General features: G+C 35.3%; 1 protein-coding gene across 2 annotated transcripts in view; it reads right to left on the bottom strand.

Moving 5' to 3' along the window:
- The window catches only part of DPYD (dihydropyrimidine dehydrogenase), a 1,011,926-nt gene that overhangs the window by 527,330 nt on the left and 462,130 nt on the right, over positions 1–22,466 (bottom strand). For both annotated transcript variants that reach the window (XM_020999593.2, XM_078155001.1), the window contains exon 11: positions 20,528–20,738. In XM_020999593.2, the coding sequence (XP_020855252.1) occupies positions 20,528–20,738 (211 nt within the window). The remainder of the gene's footprint in view (positions 1–20,527; positions 20,739–22,466) is intronic.

The raw sequence follows: 22,466 nt of genomic DNA, 5'->3' as shown, positions 1-22,466 counted from the left end.
CCCTACCCAGTTGTATTCCATCATCCCAAAAATTACATTGTATTTTATTTCTGTGTATTTTATATTTACTTATTTGTACACATATTGCCTTGCCTTCACTCCTATAAGAATGTAAGCTCCTTGAGATAACAGGAAAGTGAAAATAGGCTAGCTCCTCTTTTCATTACTATATTTTTATTTCCAGTGTCCATTTACCACTGCCTTGTACACTAGTAATCACTTAAAGGCATATTAACATAAATTGAGCTATCTATTCCATCCATGTGCAATATTTTATAGTTGAAGAAACTGAGGTCACGAAATGATAAATGCTTTGATGATTTTACAATACATGGGAAAAGTCCTGGACTTCAAATTCAGAAGATCTCTAACCTTCCCTCTACTATTCACTAACAATGTGATCTTTGTCAATTCACTGCACCTCCACAGTTTCCATTTCCTCATCTATAAAAATATGTGTAAAATATTAGAATTCCCTACAAATTTTCCTGTGAGGAAAAATAATAGTCTATGAATTTTATGATCTTTCTTAGTACTTAAAAATAATTAGTTAATCAACCTTCCAGGTTAATTCCAGGTGTGCCAATGTCACCTGTAAGATCTTGGGCAACTCTATTAATCTCACTGGAGAAGACCTTGATTTGTACAACTAGATGGTCTCTCTAAGGTCTCTCCAAGCTCTAAGTCTGTTTTTATATCATCTTCTTATCCCTACTTAATATGTAGAAATGTAAAATAAAACAAAATAATATTTTGGGGTATGTTAGTGAGTTTGTATAGACCTAGGAAAAGATTTTAACTTCTTACCCAATAGACCTATGTTTAACTTAAATTTCTATCAATGGATTTTTTTGTGGAAAGCATGAATAAATGAGTGAATACATGAATGACTATGTATAACAAGGTATATTTACTTTTCTTCAGTCAATAGGGTCTACTTTATCTTTATTTTTCCCCAACAACAATAATTTTTCATTAGAGAAGCAATCTTTGCCATGATGAAAATATGTATAGTTATCGTCATTCCTAGAAAGTTTTGTAGAAAACATTTTCTCTTAAAAATGTACCAATCAGTAAAATTTTGACCCTGTAATTTTTTTTAATCTCAAGACTACTCATTCCTTTATTTTTGTAATACAGAAAAGTAATTATGTGAGCTAAAAGCCACAAAACCACAGCCTCTCATTCAAAGGAAATTTTTGCTGCCATTTTAAAGTAGCACAGGTATATCCGGGAGATGTTTAATTGTTAGAAAATAGAATATTGCAGTTATACAGAAGACTATAATAGAGTTGCATATTCATTCTTTACCATCAGAAAGCTATCATCACAGTTAACATTACATGTTAATAAGAGACTAAGTTGATCAGATACAATGTTTACATTTCTTTAGATGTTAGACAGATTCAAAGTTTCATAAAATTAAGCACATGCTACATCCCCAGGCTCTAAAATCCTTACCTAACTCCTCCCTTTTTAGAAAAAAAAGAGAGAGAAGGAAGGAAAGAAAGAAGAAAAGAAGGGAAGGAGGAAGAGGAAAGAAAAAAGAGAAAGAGGAAGAAAAGAAGGAAGGAAGGAAGGAAGGAAGGAAGGAAGGAAGGAAGGAAGGAAGGAAGGAAGGAAGGAAGGAAGGAAGGAAGGAAGGAAGGAAGGAAGGAAGGAAGGAATTTGGAGTTTCTCAAGGTTCAGAAAAATAACTGGACACATGAGAAATCCCCAGTTGCCTAAAGTTGCCATAGTCATCTGTTTCAGAGTCTTATGTAACTGGCTATTTCGGATGGAGAATGAGTTTTTCATCCAAGACAGAATAATGTGAAATTAATCCAGGAAACAGTATCTTTTCTCAGTATGGACCTATTGAATCAAGGCTAAACCTGAAGATGACATGGGCAAAAAGCCCATGAGATTTTTTCACAAACTTTTCCAAGGGCATTTTAACATTAAGAAATGATGAAGGGTTTTAAAGTCTCAATCTCCCCTCTCACTTTCAGAGTGCCCCATATAACTAATTGCAATTAACACCATCAAGGGAATAAGTTGCTGATGGGTATATTAAAAATTCAGAAATGACTGAGCTTTGGGTTTCCTTGTTATCCCTGATCCCTAGTGAAATTAGCAGAAAAAGCATGTGTAGATGCTTAAAAAATTGCACGAGAAGTCTTCCCAAGAGAAGAAATCATACATTTCCAGGCTATGTCCTCAGACCCCAATCACCTGAGAGTTTGCTCTTCCAAGAGACACAGTAACACCTCATGCTGAATAATTATTAGCATTGTGATCAGCTTTTTTTCCTTGCTTGCCAAAGTACAGTCTGCCTTACATTATTTGCATCATGCCAGGATTTTAAAGAAAAATGGCTTATTAATTGAAGTGGAAAGTTTTCTCCAAAGAGTTATTTCATCCCCTTTTTAAATTTAAGAGCTTTTATTTCCATCTTATAGGAAATGCAAGATACTTTAGTTCTACCATTTTAAAGATGAAGTTATTTCCTATATAAATAACAGAAAAAATTCCTATTATCCATAAAAATTTAATAATGATTTTCCTATAACTTGAATTGGTTAAGAGGAAATGTGATGAACAGAACACTGAATATGAGTTAGAGGGCTTTGGTTCAACTCCAATCTTATGCATATACTAGGTAAGTGACCCTGGGCAAGCAGCTAAACTCTTTGTACCTCATTTTCTTCATCTGTAAAATAAGGTAGGTGGACTCAATGGCCTTTTAAGTCCCTTCCAGCTCTAAATCTATCTTCCAACAGTCCTATGGCTAGCAATTAGTTTTTCTACAGAAAATTATAGCCATGCACTGCTTTGCTGCTCTGTGCATCCTGGAAGTAAAAGTACAATTTAATTATCTGTCAAGATAGAATGCAAACTCCTTGAGGACTAGGGCTGTTTCCTTTCTGTCTTTATAACGCCAGCGCAGAACCTTTAACAGAGTAGGCATTTAATAAATTCTTGTTGATTAATTGGCTTCATATATTTGTACAGCTATAACACAAAGAATAGAGGATCAAACACCACTGCTGATCTTAGAAAGCACCTTGAAGGTGATGTCCAACCCCCTCATTTTATAGAGGAGGGCATTGAGATCTGTCTGGAAAGGCTGTGATTGCCCAAACTCAAACAGATAGTTATTAGCAAACTTAGGATTTGAATCCAAGTACCTGGATGCCAATCCAGTGCTTTTCCCACTGTACCATGTTGCTTCTACCACTTAACTGAACTTTAGTAAATCTAAAAAGCGACAAAGGCTTCTGAGCAATAAATATCTGTCACCAAGTCCACGTACTTTACCCCTCAGCAGAGACTGTGAAGTCATCCTTAAGCCTTTGTTCAACAAATAATATGCAAAACTGAGGAACTGATGAGACTCAACAAAAAAATATGCTGATAGCAGCAAGAAATGACAAATGGCAGAGGATGGAGGAGGTAGAATTTTGGCATAAGGTGCTTTAGGATAAAGGCTCATATTTTAGGATAAACTGCTCTATGCCTCAACACCATCTGAGGGCATCTCTTTATTATGCTGTGATAGAATTTTTGCTCCTATGATCAGAAAAATCATAGGATTTAGGATCATAGAGCTTAGAGATTGAAAGGATCATTAAGTCAAATCCTCTTGGTTTAAAAAAAATTACTGATGTCTTTGGTTTTCACATCACATAGATTTCTGGATATATCACTAGACCTTGTACCCCAAGAAGTCTTCCACAGTAATAAAGAGGGAAAAAAGGTTAAGCAATGATAACTAATGCACTGATGGCATATGAAGCATTCTAAAAACATAGGACCCTCCTTCCTCAACTTTGCAAGGAAAGAAGTACATTTCCCCATCTCTTCTCAGAGGCCAAATATTATTTACGTAGCTTTGTTGACCCTTGATTTCAAATATGAAAACCTGAGTCCTAGGAGAGGCAAAAATGACTTGGTCAAAGTTGTATGTAAAAAAGCTGTGTGTTACATCCAGAAGAGGTAGAAATATGTTCATTTTGCTTTGCTTAAAATGAAATAATAACATCTATCAAATCTATCAACCAAGGCTTTAAGTATAAATTTGTTGAAAGAATATGCATCTGTTATCATAAGATTCATCTAGTTAGATTTAGAGATGAGCTCATAACTACTTATTATCTGTATGAGTTTGGGCTAATGACTTAATCTTTCTAGGTTTTAGTTCTCTTATCCATAAAATGAAGAAATAGGAAATCAGCTCCAAAGTTCCCTTTACCTTAACAATGGGGTTGGATTGTACTTTTTAGAGGTGATAGCTATACATGCAAATATGTGAAACCAATCAATCCATAACAAATATTTTTGAAGTGTCTGCTGTGGGCCAAGCACTGTGTGAGAAACAAGAAGAAAAATATCAAACAGTTCTTGCCCTCAAGTGGCTTGCCTTCTTTTATTCAGATAATCAAATTGTACCTTTACTTACTCACATGCAGGTATATAGGCACTGATTTATTTTTTTCTCCATCCAAAGATATTTGCCAAGACCATCTACTAAGGCATCAGAGGTTGTGATATGCACTAATGAGGGGAGTACTCATAACTACGAAATCACAAAAGGCCTGAAATATTAGTATTAGTGCATTTATAGCAATTTGACAGTTTTCAAGAACACCTTACATACGTGACTAATTTCAAGAGTGGTATTTTCATTTCATTTTATTTCATTTTATTTTTAGGCAATTGAGGTTATGTGACTTATGCAGGGTCATACAGCTAGTAAGTGTCAAGTGTTTGGTCTGAGGCTGGATTTGAACTCAGGTCCTCCGGACTTCAGGGCGAGTGCTCTAGAGTAGTATTTTTTTTAATATAAATTTATTTAATTTTAGTTTTCAATATATACTTCCACAAGATTTTGAGTTCCAAATTTTCACCCCATCTCACCCCTACCCCCACCCCAAGATGGCATGCATTCTCAATATCCCTTCCCCTAGTCTGTCCTCTCTTATATCTCTCCCCCCTTCTCTTATCCCCTTCCCCTTCTATTTTCCTGTTGGGCAGGATAGACTTCTGTACCCCATTTCTTGTATTTCTTATTTCCCAGTAGCATATGAAAACATTTTTTTAAACATGTTTTTAAAACTTTAGGTTTCAAATTTTCTTCCTTCTTCCCTCCCCACCCACCCTCATTGAAAAGGCAAGCAATTCGATATAAGTTATACATGTGCAGTTATGCAAAACACTTCCATAGTAGACATGTTGTGAAAAACTAACTCTATTTCCCTTAATCCTATCCTGCCCCCCATTTAATCTATTCTTTCTTTTGACCCTGTCCTTCCTCAGAATTATATGCTTCTGATTACCCCCTTTCCCAATCTGCCCTGCTCTCTATCATCCCCCTGCTCTCTAGTCCCCTTCTCCCCCTATTTTTCTGTAGGGTAAGACAGATTTCCATACCCAACTGAATGTGTATGTTATTCCCTCCTTAAGCCAAATCCTATGAGAATAAGATTCACTCATTTCCTCTCACCTTCCCCCATTTCCCCTCCACTGTAAGAGCCTTTTATTTCCTGCTTTTTTTTGTGAGATAATTTACCCCATTCTACCTCTCCCTTTCTTCTTCTCCGAACATAATCCTCTCTCATCCCTTAATTTTATTCTCCAGATATGACCCCTTCATCTTCAACTCACCCTGTGTCCTCCACCTACCTACCTACCTACCTATCTATCTATCTATCTATCTATCTATCTATCTATCTATCTACATACATATAATTTTTTTTTCCTTCAACTACCCTAATACTGACAAAGGTCTCATGAGTTATAAATATCATCTTTCCATGCAGGAATGTAAATAGTTCAACCTTAATAAGTCTCTTATGATTTCTCTTTCCTGTTTACCTCTTCATGTTCCACTTGAAAGTATTTGAAAGTCCAATTTTCTATTCAGCTCTGGTCTTTTCATCAAGAATGCTTGAAAGTCCTCTATTTCACTGAATGACCATTTTTTCCCCTGAAGGATTATACTCAGTTTTGCTGGGTAGGTGATTCTTGGTTGTAATCCTATCTCCTTTGTCCTCCGGAATATTATATTTCATGCCCTGTGGTCCTTTAATGTAGAAGCTGCTAAATCTTATGTTATCCTGATTGTGTTTCCACAGTACTTCAATTGTTTCTTTCTGGCAGCTTGTAATATTTTCTCCTTGACCTGGGAACTCTGGAATTTGTCTATAATATTCCTAGGAGTTTTCCTTTGGGGATCTCTTTCAGGAGGAGATCTGTGGATTCTTTCAATTTCTATTTTGCCCTCTGGTTCTAATATATCAGGGCAGTTTTCCTTGATAATTTCTTGAAAGATGATGTCTAGGCTCTTTTTTTGATCATGGCTTTCAGATAGTCCAATAATTTTAAAATTCTCTCTCCTGGATCTATTTTCCAGATCAGTTGTTTTTCCAATGAGATATTTCACATTGTTTTCTATTTTTCATTATTTTGGATTTGTTTTACAGTGTTTGATTTCTCATAAAGTCACTAGCTTCCAATTGCTCTATTCTAATTTTTAAGGAAGTATTTTCTTCAGTAATCTTTTGGACTTCCTTTTCCATTTGGCCAATTTTGCTTTTTAGGGCATTTTTCTCCTCATTGGCTTTTTGGACCTCTTTTGCCATTTGGGTTAGGCTGTTTTTTAAGGTGTTATTTTCTTCAGTATTTTTTTGGGTCTCCTTTAGCAAGCTGTTGACTTGTTTTTCATGATTTTCTTGCATCACTCTCACTTCTCTTCCCAGTTTTTCCTCTACTTCCCTTACTTGCTTCTCAAAATCCCTTTTGAGCTCTTCCAAGGCCTGGGACTGATTCATATTTTTCTTGGAGGCTTTGGATGTAGGAGCTTTGACTTTGTTGTCTTCTTCTGGTTGTATATTTTGATCTTCTTTGTCACCAATGTAAGATAATATAATCTGACCTTTTTGCGCTGCTTGCTTATGATCCTGGCCAATTATTTGAGTTTTAAAGTCTTTGTTAAGGTAAGAGTCTGCTTCCAATGTGGAGAATGTACTGTCCCAAGCTTCAGGGGTTTGTACAGCTGTTTTCAGAGATACTTATAGGAACCTGTAAATTTTTAGTTCTTCCAAGGTGGTATGATAAGGGGTGAGGTGTTACTCCTTTCCTGCTCTGGTCTATTAGTGACACAAGTACTCCTTTCTGTCCTGTAACTGTGAGGAGGGTTTTCTCTATAGAGCCACTAGAAGCTCCACCACGCCAGTGCTCCTCCTTACCCCAGGACCACCGCCCAGAACTGTGACCCAGATCCAAGCACAGGAAAAGCAAGAGATTCCTGCCTTAGCACTAGCAAAGAGATCCCTGAAATCCCTCTCTGATCAGCCACTAGATTCCCCCTCACTCTGTGTGCTGGAAGCTCAGGAGGCAGCTGCCTCCCCAGGGCCGTGCTCTCAGGTAACTGGAACTGAGACCCTGCGTTCCTCTCTCAGCACCGCAGAAACAGACTTTTCCCTCTGACCTTCTAAGTTGTCTTTGGCATTTGTGGATTGAGGAATCTGGAAACTGCCACAGCTGCCCGCGAGTCAGTCCTCTGAGGCCTGCTCCAGGTTCGCTGAGGCCTGTGCGCCCAAGCCGAACTGCGCTCCTTTTCCAGCCCAGCACAATATACCTTTCTGATCAATCATCCAGTTTGTCTTGGGCTGGAAATTGTTTCACTCTGTCTTCTTTGTGTGTTCTGCTGCTTTAGAATTTGTTTGGAGCCATTTTTTATGGGTATTTGGAGGGGTTTGGGGGAGCTCAAGTAAGTCACTGCTTTCATTCTGCCACCTTGGCTCCGCCCCCCTAATTTGCTAGAGTGGTATTTTTAGTCAGGCCATTCAAATATTATTTTCCTGAACATAAAAGTGAGCTACCTAAGGAAAACAGAGGTGACACGCCTTAAGGTCAAGGTCACACAACTAAACTTAAGTGCCAGACTAAGTAACACTCACCCCAAAAGTATTCAACATATTATACAAAAAATAATCACAAAGCTTTAAATAAGCAAAATAGATATATTATCAGTTACTGAGGCATAATTGAGTCTTGCAATCAAGCATTGGAAACTCTACAAATATTTGTTAGACACCTGTTATGTATCAAATGATACAAATGGTAATACAAAGATAGACCTAACACAGATCCTACTTGTAAGCAGCTTATAATCTAATCGGGTGGAAAGATGTGGAAGCAAATAACTGTTGAGACGAGGGAGTTGTTTTGAAAATTCACTTGTCTGAAATAGCTCATTCTCCAGTTATGTTGGATAAATGAGCCATTACTTATTTCCTTATGGTGTTGAGAAAATCATTTTCTTGTATATATATAGCAAACCTCACCCGTGATGACATAAATAGGTGTTATTTAAACACATAGCAACATTATCATATAGTGCTTCTGTAATGTTAATAGTCTATTTCTACAACTGAAAGTTAATGAAATCTCTCTCTGAGTTCACAAAACATAGCCTTTCAAAGTCAAAAGAAAACATGACTAAGACGTTATCTTAAAATAACATTGTATTTTTCCCCCTTTAGATCTACAATTTTATCAATAAGGGTGTTTTCTTCCATATACCCACTAGTACCTAGCCATGTTTTCCTATCCTGACACTTTTGGACTTTTCTCCTGTTCCTTCCATAAATCCTGTAGTAGGAGTTCACCCAAAGTTCTCAGCCTTTTTCTAGATTTCTTGGCACTGTATGGATATGAAGGGAGCATATACTTTCATTAATGTAACAACACATCTTAACACAAATAATACACATCCATACTCCATAAACATATACTTAACTATAAAAATTAGTTCTGGTATAACTACTAAAATATAAGACTAATTTTCATGTATGACTTGTGGAACCAATTATGATTTATAATGATATTTCTGTAAAATCATATATGTATGTTTGATATATAATATAAATAGTAAGAGCTATACAAGGCTTTATTAGAATTAATATTTTCTACAATATTAACAGTCAAATATTCCCAAGGTTCCATATGACAGATGAGAATTTCTTTGGGAATATAAATGGATTTTGTTTATTAAATTAGGAACACCTGCCATAGTCAGTATAGAGAATTCTGCAAGATATCAACCTAGGTAAGAAATAGATAGATTAAAATTAAAATATATCTCCTTTCTGAGTGATAAACATGGAACAACTAGATGGAGTTTTCTAGCAATTCCTTAAGGAAGTTGTGTATTAGTTGTTATTTAATTTTTATACTCTATCACAAGTGTTGTAGAAAGCCTACCAAGCAGCTAAGAAGTTTAGTTTATTTTTTAACAGTACATAAAATTAGAAAAATGGCATTAGGATTCCATATGTTTGAGATTGTCCCTCAGTTTAATCACTAGATTAAATCACCTGCTTTATTCTTGTATAAGACTATGAAGGAGGTGCTCCCTAAACTTCTTTATGAGGGTCCTGTTTTCCATCTCTTTTATCCTTGCTGAACATATCATGACACAGTTCATTGCACCACAAGGCAGTAACACAATTCATGTTTGGCACCTAAAATGTGGTTTTAAGAGTCTATGTACATGTGGACTGTGTGAAGTTCACTCTAACATGCAGAATGCCCCTAAAATATGCCAAAGATAGAGCATCCCTAAAGAATACCAAGATGAGAGAGGATTCAGCACTTTACAATTTTCCTTTCTTGTATTAAGAAAATCAACTACCTAAGCTTTGTAGTGAGAACAAAAAAAAAATCAGACTTTTATTTATTTAAGACCACATGAGGCAGCTATCAGTTAAGATAGTTCAACTCAGGTGCTACCTCCTACAAGAGGCCCAACATCCTAGTATTGTTTAGAATTCCCTTCCCTCCTCCCAGTGAAATTACATAACATGCATTTTGTGTTTAGTTCTTTGGGTAAATATTGTTTTTCTCCTAGTAGAATGGAGGCACCTTGAGGGAAGGGGCTTAGTTGTATTGGTCTTAGAGCTGGCAAATGTTTTGTTGTTGTTCAGTTGTTTCAGTTGTATCTGATTCTTTTCCATTTGGCATTTTCTTGGCAAAGATACTGAAGTAGTTTGTGATTTCCTTCTCTAGCTCATTTTATAGATGAGGAATCTGAGGTAAATAGGGTTAAGTGACTTCCTCAGGTTCACAGAATTAGTAAGTGTCTTAATAGGTTGGTGTTTAATAAATGCTTATTAGATTCAACTGCTTGGGTATGGTGATGTACACCTGTAGTCCCTGCTACTGAGGGAGCTAAGGCTAAAGGATGTCCTGAGTTCAGGAGTTCTGAGGTGCAGTGAACTACGTGGATTACGTCTTCAAACTAAATCTAGCACTAGCATGGTAAGCCCTTGGGAGTTGGACTAGATCTGAAAATAAGCTGGTCAAGGCTTTGGTGTCTATCTGTAGTGATATTGGAGCATGAATGACCACTGCATTTTAAGCATGGGCACAATAGAAGGATAGAGTCTCAAAAGATTTAACTTATGAGAAGTTCTCTCTTACTAAATAGAATTTAATGAAATTATTGGTGGGAATGAATTTTCCCCCTCAAAATGAACAAAACAGAATAAAGCAAATTCAGAAATGTCTATTAAATGTCTTATATATAGTCTGTTATGGGCAGCTACGTGGCCCAGTGGATACAGCACTGGGCCTGGAATCAAGAAGACCTGAGTTCAAATCAGACCTCAGACACTAGTTGTGTGACCCTGGACAAGTCACTTAACCCTGTTTGCCTCAGTTTCCTCATCTGTAAAATGTGGTACAGAAGGAAATGACAAAAATACTCCATTATCTTTGCCAAGAAAACCCCATATAAGATCATGAAGAGTTGGATATGACCAAAACAACTGAAGAATGACAACAATTATATGGTATGTCTGTAGTGCTGGACATTAAAAAAAAAAAATCTAATACAAGGAGTTTTCAAATTCACTTCTGAGACAAATGAGCAAAACTTAATTTTAATGCACTTAAAGTTGTCCCAGGTTCACAACACATGACTGGGTTAAGACAAACAGGACATTTCTGCCCTTTTAAATTTGAATGCTCTGAAGAAAGGATTTGTAAGATTTGGTGCTTAAGTGGGATGAAAGAAAACAAAGGTGAGGGTCAGGCACAGAAAGGAACCTTGTAGGAAAGAGAAATAAGATGCGATGATTCATCTGGGAAAGGACAGTTGACAAGATCTCTTGTAAATGCAAGCCAACAGCAAAGTTAACACTGCATCAGTTGAGTAAAGAATATCTGTGTTTCAAATTGAAATTGGCTTTATTAGTCCAGTCAAACAAAGAATGCTGGTTTTTTTTTTTCATTTCCCTCCCAATCCTCATCCAAAAAAATTTTACCCAAGAGGCATGCCCTAAGGATTTCATGTAGTTGTTTGGTTCACATTAGAAAAAGAAAGAACTAGGACTTATACTAGAAAACTGTTCAAATTGGTTCTGACACAGAAAAACAACTTAGATGACCTTGATGTTCTATTGGAGAGCAAGCTCACTCTTCATGAAGGTGGATAATTTTCCAAGTAAATTTCCAAGAAAAGGACTTGGATATGACTGCCAAGGGAGAATAGCTGTCAGTTGGAGGTGCTTTGTGACTAAATTCCTGTCATTCATTTTAATCAGTCTGAATAATAATATCCCAACTCAATACAATTTGGAATTAGAGCGGATACATAAGATTAAAAAGGTGCAAGTGCTTTGAGGTCTATTGGGTAGAAATACTAAATAAGTCTACAATTCTATTATCTCAATTGAATTTGAAATTGGACACTGATGCATTTAGAATTTGGGACAACTATTTAATGAGGAATTCAATTAAATTGCACTCAAAATATTCATGAATACTTTCTGTATGCAGAGAATCTAAAAATGTAGTCCTTTGTTTCTATTTCCTGTTCAACAGCTTCAAACACAATAGAGAACATAAAAATATAATAATATGATGCAAAGTAATGATGTTTACTGATAATTATTAAGAGTAATAATAATATGATAATTAGCACTTTTATTACAAGAAACACAGAATATTTCAAAATGGAATTCCAATTATCCTCCCTTTTTCTATTGAGGCATTCATCTTTAATTTATAATTTTCATGATGAACAAATATTTATTATGCCTAGTTCATTGTTTAAAACTAGTTTGGCAAATATGAGGCATGATCAAGAAGTAAAAGAATACTAGGGTTTGCAAACTATTAGGCTACTTCACAACTTTCCATCCAGATCACCACCATCACCACCATCATCATCATCATCATCATCACTAGCATTGAAAACACTTTAAATATAACTTCATTTGATCTCCACAACAACACACTGAAGTAGGTATTATTGTTTTTTCCATATTATTGATAAGGAAGATGACCTGTCCAGTGTCATATAACTAGCAGGAATCTAAGGATGAATCATTCAATTTTTCTTGACTCCAAGTCTAGCACTCTTACCTACTAATCTAAGCTGCCCACATCATATCAATTTTTTCTCTAAAGAGAGTTTGAGGTTGCTAATAATGACCCCCCATCAAATACAGATGGAGAAGTCATTAGAGAATTAGTTGCCTATATGAGTCAATAACTGACTAGTTAGAACAAAATTCAAAATAAAACCCACATTAGAATAAAGTTGAGGAAGACACCATTTCCAACTATAGAAGCTTCAAAATGACCTCTTTAGATACTCTATCAAAGTCACACATTGAAAAGATTGGGGCAGGATGTAGAAAACAATTGTGACTATCATTTTTTTATTAGAATGGTTTAAATGAAATATAATCGGCGCCAATGAAATAGTCAATAGGGCTGTCAAGCTACTTCAGCCAGCAGAAATTTAATTTCCTTTCCAAGGCAAGAGACATGGTAGCAACGGGAACCATTGGTTTACTGTATGAGGTCATTTGCAAAATACGCAGAGGAGGGCAAAGGAAGATTATGAAAAGTATAATCTTGCCACATGGTGAAAAGCAGTTGAGAAGAAGACAGCCCTGCCAACCCCATACCCATCCCAGAGAGCTAGGAATGATGTCCCTAATAGCTAACAAAGTTCAAATTCCTTTGCCTGAATAGGTACTTCATTATTTTTATAGTTCAATTTCATATTACTCCCCTCCATTATGCTCTACTTAAACTTTACTACTTTCTGCCCAGCAGCATGCCCTGGTCATTCTAGTTTCCAACAACTTTCTTATGCTGCTTCTAATGCTTGGCCTAGGCTTCTAGTTCCATATGTTGTAATTCTCATATCTTTAGTGCTCAGAGCAGAGATCTGCAAATACTATATATATAATAACTGTCCATGAAACTTTATCAAATTTCATCTCAAGAGCATTAATACATAAAATGGGAAGGAGAACAAGACACATATTTAATAAAACTAATTTGCCAGTATTTGCCAGACTCATGCTACAGTGATTGATTCTAATCAATGATAATAATGGGACCTCCATGGTCACCCTCCCTCACATAGTACTGGATGTACTAACTGAGGACATAAGAAAATGAAATCAATCAAGTCAAATCAATGAGTTAACAAGCATTTATTAAGTTCCTACTACGTGCCAAACAATCTATTAAGCACTGGGTGTACAAAGAATGGCAAAAGATAGTCTTTGATCTTAAGGAACTCACAGTTTAGTTGGGGAGAGAAAAGGCAAACAACTATGTGTAAGTAAGATATATTCAGGATGAATTGTAGACAATCAGTGGGGGGAAGGCACTAGAAGTAAGGGGGATTAGGAAAGGATTCTCATAGAAAGTAGGATTTTTGTACTTGAGGAAAGCCAAGGAATCCAGGAGAATGAGAAGAGGAGGGAAAGTGTTTCAGGCATGGGGGGCTGCCAATGGAAATGACCAGAGTGGGGAGATGTAGTATCTTACATAAGGAAAAATAAGGACACTAATGTCACTGCATCATATAACATTTTAGTAGGGAAGTAAAGTGTAAAAAGAATGAAAAATATTAGGGGACAAGGTTATGAAAGGACTTGAAGGTCATATAGATCCTTGATTTGATCATGGAGGTTATAGGGAGCTACTATAGTTTATTGAATGGAGAGGTGACATGATTAAACTGGAGGTTTTAGAGTTTAACATAGACGGGGGTGACAGTTACTGGGGATGGATGGATCATTTGAGGTTATTTATTTATTTATTGGGAATGCAAGGGGATGGGCACATTTATAGGCAATGGGAAAGTAGACAGTGGAGAAGGAAAGATTGAAGATAAGCAAGGCAGAGGGGAACCTGATAAAGAGGGCGATCTGCTAGAGAAGACTAGAGGGAATGACCTCACTTGTTCATATAAAGGAGCTTGCCATGGCAAGGAAAAGACAGATGAAAAAAAAACTGAAAAAGGCTTTGTGATGAGTGGGATAGTAAATTAATTAAGTAGGTATAAAAAGATTGCCTAGCTATAGTGAGGGCTTAGTTGAAATTATGTACCACAAGTTTATAGTGGACTCTGTCATCCCAGAAGGATACTTGAACTTCAATAAGCACATAAGCAAGAAATCTAATATTTAAGATATCTTTTTTTGATCTGTGATTTCATTGGCCCAGAGACATCCTCTATCAATCAACATTGGCAGTGCTTTCTCTACAACTTGCAGACTTAGTAGCCTAGAACAACATGGTCAAACATGTGGCCTGCAGGCTGCCCACAACACTTCCAAGTGCAACCTAAACTACATTAAAATGTAACTGGAAAATATTTAACAAAATAAATAAAAACACAAATAAATGTAGATACCATGATGTGTTAAAACCATATCGAATATCCTTCCTTTGTGTATCCTTATGTATGGTTTATTGGCCCTCTTTTCTATTTGAATTTGACAACACTGGCCTAAGGAACTCAGAATTCAATTGTTTTGCCCAGGGTCAAACCACAACCACAACAACAATGACAACAAAACCCAATATGTGTCAGAGACAGGATTTGAATCCAAGTCTTCCTAACTCTGAGGCTAACTCTTTATTGACTCTGCTATGCTATTACTAGTGCTTATTGTTGTTGTTGCCAATGACATAGCATTTACCATTTTCAAAATGCTTCTAATACATATTCTCAATGGAGAGAAGTTTACAAAAGAAAGACAAAGGGCAAAGATGGTACTTTACTTTAAATCAATTTAACCAACATTTCTCAAATTCCTATTTTGTTCAAGGTACTGTCCTAAGTGTTGGGAATAGAAAGGTTGAAGGGGATCAAATTCAAGCACCATGTGTTCTAATAAGGAAGATATTAAAGACACACAAAGAGGTGCATTATGAGATAAAGTTTAATAAGACAGAAACACACAAAGTAAGTTTCTAAGTCTTTAGGAACATCTGAGGGAAAGAGGAATCACTTTTAGCTGGGGGATTAGGCAAGCCTTTATGGTGAATGATAAATAATTGGTCCAAGAATTGAATGGAAGGATATCTGGCTAAGTGACCTTTGGGAAATTATGTTGGATTTTCAATGATCCTAAGTGACTTGCTGCCTCAAAAGTCCACATATTAACAGCAATATGCCCTCAGGATGTTATACATCATTGAAAATAGTGGAATGCTATGGTCTTGTAAGAGTCAAAACTATTGTTGACAAAAGGGCATAGAAGGATACATATATCATAGGTAGGCATCTATGTATGTTGATATCTATCATCCATGATATGTGCTAAAATTTCTATAAAAAACATCATAAGGAAATATAGGTTGCCCCCGATATCTAGGCTCTTTTTAGCACTAAAACTTTTGGAACGCCTTGTAAATAGCTAGGAAAGGCACTGACTCACTCATACAGTGAGGGCAAAAGATAGTAATTGGACAATCTGAATGGTACAATAGTCTCTCAGAGATCTTAATATAACAAGAAGAAAGCCTCCAAGGTGTTAGGTACATTTTCTATGGCGAATGTAGAAAAAAAATCAACAAGAATGAGCTATAGAAGGTTCCTGATCTGCTTTAGTTAAAGGGAAATCAATGCCAGTAAGGTCACAATGATCTAACTATTTATTGGGCACATAGTACTATCACAGGTAATTTTAGGATTTGGCAGTTGGAGAGTAAGAATGAGCATAATTTAACATCTTTGGATATTTTCCAGTCCTTACCATTATACATAAAAATGAAATAGCTTGTTAAAGATTGCATAGTAACTCAGAGACAGAACTCTAACTTAAATCCTAACATCCTTAAAACTTCTTGAGAATTACACACACATGTATGTATATGTGTGTGTGTGTGTGTGTGTGTGTGTGTGTGTGATCTAGCTAAAAAAAGGCCTAAATGGTCTATTACTTGAATGTAATTGCAGCTAAAATATAATGGTAGGGGACTTAATTAGATAACATGTATATTTACTCATATTTGTTTTGGTGAACTTACTCGTTTTTTAAATTTTATTAAATCAACATGTATTTATTGCTCATCTACTATGGAGCATAGCCTTGGTGCAGAAAATGATAATGAATTCCTATAGCAATTATTGCCTTGAAATTCATTTGGCAATTAATCACGCTCTCTGTTGTGACATGTCTTCTATTGTCTTAGACTGTTATTTAAAATTTTCATTGTTATTTACCTTTACATCTTTATACATTGCCTCCTCATGGCTCTGACAGAAGGGACCAAATTATGTCTTTTGAATCTCATTTTAGGACAGTGCCTTGTATATTGTAGGTGTTCAATAAATAGTAGTTAGTCTTATTAATGAGAAACAAATAAAAATTACAATCATTCTTAATTTCAAATAAAGATATACTGTATAGCTAAAACGGTTAAATAAGAATGAAGTCCACAACTTTTTCTAGGGCACTATATTGTCTTTCACTGATAATGTTGTTACAATAGTTCTTTAAAAAGAAGAGTAAAATGTGATTGCAATACTGGATGTTCTCCTCCCTCAGTTTCCCAGAAAACCATATGTTATAACAAAGAATAAAAAAGAGAAAAATTTTTTTAACTAAACCAACCAACATCGAATAAAATCCAACTTTTTCTTTAGTCTTCTAAAGGAATACCACTGACAGAACTAAGCCTCCTTTAGAGGCAAAGGAGAATGAGTAGATTGTTAGGAACTGGAACTATGGTCATATTTTTATATTAGAATCAGCTAAATTTGAGGGTCATCTGAAATGTGGATATTTGAAGTCATTAGATAAATCAATAGATTAATTCAATGACTGAAACAACCTATAAACATATAAATATATATTACATATATATTCATATACACATACATACATGCATAAATGGATAAAGACACATACATAGATATGAGATAAACAGAGAGACAAAAAGGGAGAGAATGAGAGAAAGAACATGAATATAGCAGGCCAAAGACTGAACTCTGAATATAGCCCATAATCATTATCGGAAACTGGAAAAGATGCTTGGCTGGGTACACAGAGGATTATAATAAGAATAATCAGAATAAAGTTAGGAAGATATATGGAAGTGGAGGGAACAGCTTAAAAAATGGTAAATGATAGAAATTCTTTATGGAAACCAAGGAGAATGAGGGCAAATAGGTCATTGAAATTGGCAAGAATGATGTAGAGACCTTTAAGAGTTCAATTTTAGGAGATGGATGAGGTTAGAGCGAAGAGGTCAGATTTAAGGGGTCAAGAAGTGAATGAATTAGTAAGCAAAAGGAGAACGCAAGTATAATCACTCATTTGAAAAGTCATACAGTGAAAGGAAGGTAAGAAGTAGGGAAGTACTATATTTGACAACAGGGTAAAAAAATATCCTTTTTCCGTTAAGATGTGGAAGCATTTAAATCTTTGGATGTAGAGGGGAAGGAAGATATAGAAAAGACACAAGAACTGATGATGCTACAGAGATGGCAGAAATAAATACTGAAATATCACCTAGTTTAAGGAATGGAATCTAAATCACAAGTACAGAGGTTACTCATCAGGAATGGCCATGTCTTCTGGGTTTTATGTAAGTGAGCAAATTGCTACCCAATAACTGTGTTTAATATTCCAACTCTAATCATGGAAATATAACATATCTACAACTTTTCAACTACTACAGGAAGAGTAAAATGCAATTTTCTCACTTTTATAAAAAACAATTTTTTTAATGTGTTTTATTTTTACATCACCTACAATTCCCAATTTATCCTTCCTCCTTCAGTGTCCCAGACAGCCATGTATTATAACAAAGAATTTAAAAAAGAAAAAAAAAAGATTGGTAAAGCATAACAACACATCCAAAAAACTGAACATTTTCTACAGTCTTCCACAGAGTCCTTAAATAAAGGAGGAAGGAGCCTTCTCATATCTCTACTTTGGAGCCGCACTTGATCATTCTAATGTTATAGCATTTGGTTTCCATTAGTTTGTTGTCATTATTCTTTTCACTGACAATGTTGTAAGTTCTGCTTAATTTGCTTTGCATTTAAGTATTTCCACATTTCTCTGTATCATCATAGTCCTTATTTCTTATGGCACAGTAATTTATAGTCATCTGCTACAACTTGTTTAGCCATTGTCTAACCGATGATAATACACTGATGTTCCTGCTACTACAAAAAGTGTGACTACAAATTTTTTGGTGCTTGTGGGCATTTGTTTTTATGATTGACATCCTTGGAGTAGATGCAGCCATAGCAGTAGAATCTCAAGGTCAAAAATTATTGACCTTCTAGTTATTTTCTTTGCATAATTCTAAATTTGTTTTCCAGAGTGGTTGGAACAATTCACAACTTCACAAGCAGTGCAGTGATATGTCATTTTTCCATAGCTCCTAAAATTATTATTACCATCTTACATTATCTTCAACATTTTTCTTTCTGGGTGTGAGGTGAAACCTCAGACATGTTATTTTAATTCACTTACTAATGAAAATTTGGAGCACTCTTTTTGATGATTGTTAATAGTTTATGACTCTTCTCGTGAAGAACTGTTTTCCTTCCACATATCTACTGGAAATGGCTTTTGTTTATATATATTTTACTAGTTATTGGATATAAGACCCTTATCAGAGATATTTGGCACGAAAATTGCTTCCTTGTTAATCACTTCACTTCTCATCCTAATTTAATTTTGTTCATTCAAAAGCATTTATAATTCATGCAATTCAAATTATCTCTCACACACTTTTTAAAATAATCTCCTTTATCCTTTGTTTGGTTATGAATTAACCCCTTAGGCTGAGGGAAAACAGACACATTGGCTCATTGTTAGTAGATCTAGGAATCAGTCAAGTCTTCTGGAAAATAATTTGGAAATACATTCCAAAAGTCACCAAACTGTGCATACTCTTTGACGCAGAAATACACTACTGTATGCCCCAAAATGATAAGAGAAAGAAGGAAAAGATTTATATGTATAAAAATATTAGAATTTTTTTCTCATAAAGAATAACTGGAAACTGTGTAGGTGTCCATCAATTGGAGAATGATTAGGAATATAATATACTATTTTGCATCATAAAAATGATCAAATTTATGATTTCAGAAAAGGAAGACTTGTATGAATTGACGTAGGGTAAAGTCAGCAAAAAATAGGAAAGTTAGTAGGCAAAGAATCTATATAGTAAAAACAATATCAGAAACATCTTGGAAAGACTTAAGAACTTAAGAACAATGAAATGACCCAGCCTCAACTCCAGTGTCCCGATGATAAAGCATGCTGACAAATCCCCCCAAAAAAGGGGTAATGAGTCCACAACACAGCCTAAGGAATATATTTTTGGACATGACAAGTGTGGATTTATTTTCCTTATTTATTGCAAGGATTTAAGTATCTATCTCTTAATTTTTTTTCTTGGGGCAGGGGTGTGTGTGTGTGTGCCATTTTTGTTGAAAGAAGGAGGTAGCAACAATAGTACAAAAAACCCCCCAAAAGCTTCTAAGAGGCAGTGAGGAGGGGTTGGGGAGTGATTTTTAGCACAGAGCAGAATATCTGAAAGAGCACAAAAGGGGGAGATACGGTGCTGGGTTCGAGGAAGAGTAAGTAGGCTGGTTTGGCTCTTATGAAGAAAACAAATAAACTTTGAAGTTTAGGTGGAGGCAGATTATAAAAGATTTTAAATTCTGAGGCTCACATTACTTAGGTATTTAGAACTTTGTAAACATGAAATCATAATATAAATGCTAGCTCTACCTATTCCTCCTCCTCCACCACCTCTTCTCCTCCTCCTTCACCATCACCTCCTCCTCCTCTTCCTCTTTCTCCTCCTTTATCTCCTCCTCCTGTTTCTCTTCCTTCTCCTCTTGTTTTTCCTCCTCTTTCTCCTCTTACTATTTCAGTTTGAAATATGGTGGCCATATTGAAAACAAAAGAGTTTATTAAAATAAGTTACTAAAAAGTAAACCAATTTTGTTTCTTCACTTAGACACAGCACTACTAACGAATGATTCTGGCTGCTATCGTTTTACCAGTTGCCATTTAAAGCTAATAATTAAATGTCATTCTTAAAGTTTTTCTATTTCATTGCCTGACTTCCACAGTAAGGAAAGGAAATTAATATCAAACTGAAAAACAACTTTTTGAAAGCTGGAATCTCTTGCAGAACCAAAATAACAGACAGCCATGTTATATATTACAACCATTTATCACTGTACCTGTAGGATCGCTTAACATTGAGCCAAATGCACTGATCACCACATCTGCTTTCAGCTGGACTACCTGATCTTCATCTTCATTCCAGTTTCCAGTTTCATCTTGCTCTGTCCGAACAAATTGCATACCAACAATTCGTCCACCTTTTACTATAACCTTTCTTGGGGAAAGGAAAGGCAAAAATTCACATTTTTCTTCCTTAGCAAGCTCCATCTAAGACAAAACAGAAAAATTAAAATTAAGTAAAAAAATTCTTCTTCAAAGGAGCATTTAATCTATCTTCTAATCACATGTCTGACTTAACTCTGTATAAAAGACTATACAATTTAAATATGTATAAGGTTTTTATTTTCCCTCACACGTGAAGATGAACATATTATATGTTTCTTAAGAGTCAGTTATAAAGAATTTACGTATTGGTAAATGGCTGGAAAGATGCATCAGTCAAGTCAGAAGGAATTGGAGTTATACTGGTATAATTCACAGGAAGCTTCTCTCACTTGGGTTCCATGTCTTACCATCAACACATGGAACATGAAGATTCTGTGGACAATGAGTTGGTTCCTGTTCTTCTTTCTCTGAAGATTCACTTCAATACTTTTATCATGCCCAAAATGAAAATGAATACCATAGTCTACCAGCAGGCTAATTTATCTACGCTGGGAAAAGTCGATATGATTGGAGGAGCCAAACAGTGCCAGTGAATGATCAGAACAGTAGGTAGGCTTGTGAGTAATAACATCTACAGGCTGGTGAAAAGGGATTCTTACATCCTCAGTGAATGGGCCCCATATTATTTGTCCTCAATACTTCCCCTAGCCCCCCCTTTTTTTAAGACCCTTCACAAAACAGAATTCTCTTAATAAAAATATGAAAAAGTACAAAAATTACCATGTTAGTTTAACTAATTTTCATATTACAAATCCAGTAAAAAATTTACAACTATATTTTTTTTTCACAAAAGGGAAGGAGTTTTGCACATAGAGAAACTGAACTATGTGTTACTTATCTAAGACAAGATGCATTCAGGAAAATAATCTAATTTTTTGCTTGCTTTTTCTAAACCAGTGTCCTCTCCACTGAACCTAAATTGGACAGTGTCACACTGCCTGTTGTAATGACATTCTCACATTCATTCCTCATTAATAGCTAACATTTATATTGCACGTTAAGGCTGCAAAACGCTCCCTATATTACTTTATTTGATCATTAAATATTATTGAATGACTGATCTCATTATTACTACCTCTGAACTTGAATTTTTCTTCTTAAGTTACAGGATACTTGTAAAAGAAAGTTTATTTCTGCATGCATGAAACCATTATCAAATATCCAGCACATTTTATGTGTTAAAACATGACTAACTATAAGCATCTGGTGGAACCATTAACATACATAAGTTTCCTATTTTTTTTTAACAAATAGCATTAACAGAAACTGTTAACATCTAAGAATATGTGTGAAGAATGAAGAAGCAGAATGGAATTATACCACCAGATCGAATCCATGCTTTTCTGGATTCACTCTCCTTTCTTATTAGCTCACTGCAACTACTCAGAGCCACTTGTCAATGGGACTGCAATTTCAGTGAAAAGGCTTCCCAAATGGGGGAGGAAGAGCCTAAAAAAAATATCTATAGATTCTTTTTTTTCCTTTACAGCATAAGATATTATTATTTTTGGAGGGGCCAGCTAGATCAAACATTTCTAATGATATAATAAATATGGTTCAATGAGTATACATTCCCTACGTCTTTGTGTGTTGCTTTTGTCACATTTGGATAATGTGACACCTTGCAACTCATCAATATAATCCTGCTTTACTGTGTTTCAAAAATGTCACCAGATACTAAATTTTAATGATAATGCCACACTTGATTGAACAACAACGCCAAATGTTTATAGTTTGAATAAATCAATATATAACTCTTATTTATAACAG

The sequence above is a fragment of the Phascolarctos cinereus genome, unplaced genomic scaffold (assembly GCF_003287225.1).
Source record: "Phascolarctos cinereus isolate Bilbo 61053 unplaced genomic scaffold, phaCin_HiC Scaffold_5;HRSCAF=322, whole genome shotgun sequence".
NCBI lineage: Eukaryota > Metazoa > Chordata > Mammalia > Diprotodontia > Phascolarctidae > Phascolarctos > Phascolarctos cinereus.
This window is presented reverse-complemented; position numbering and strand designations above follow the sequence as displayed.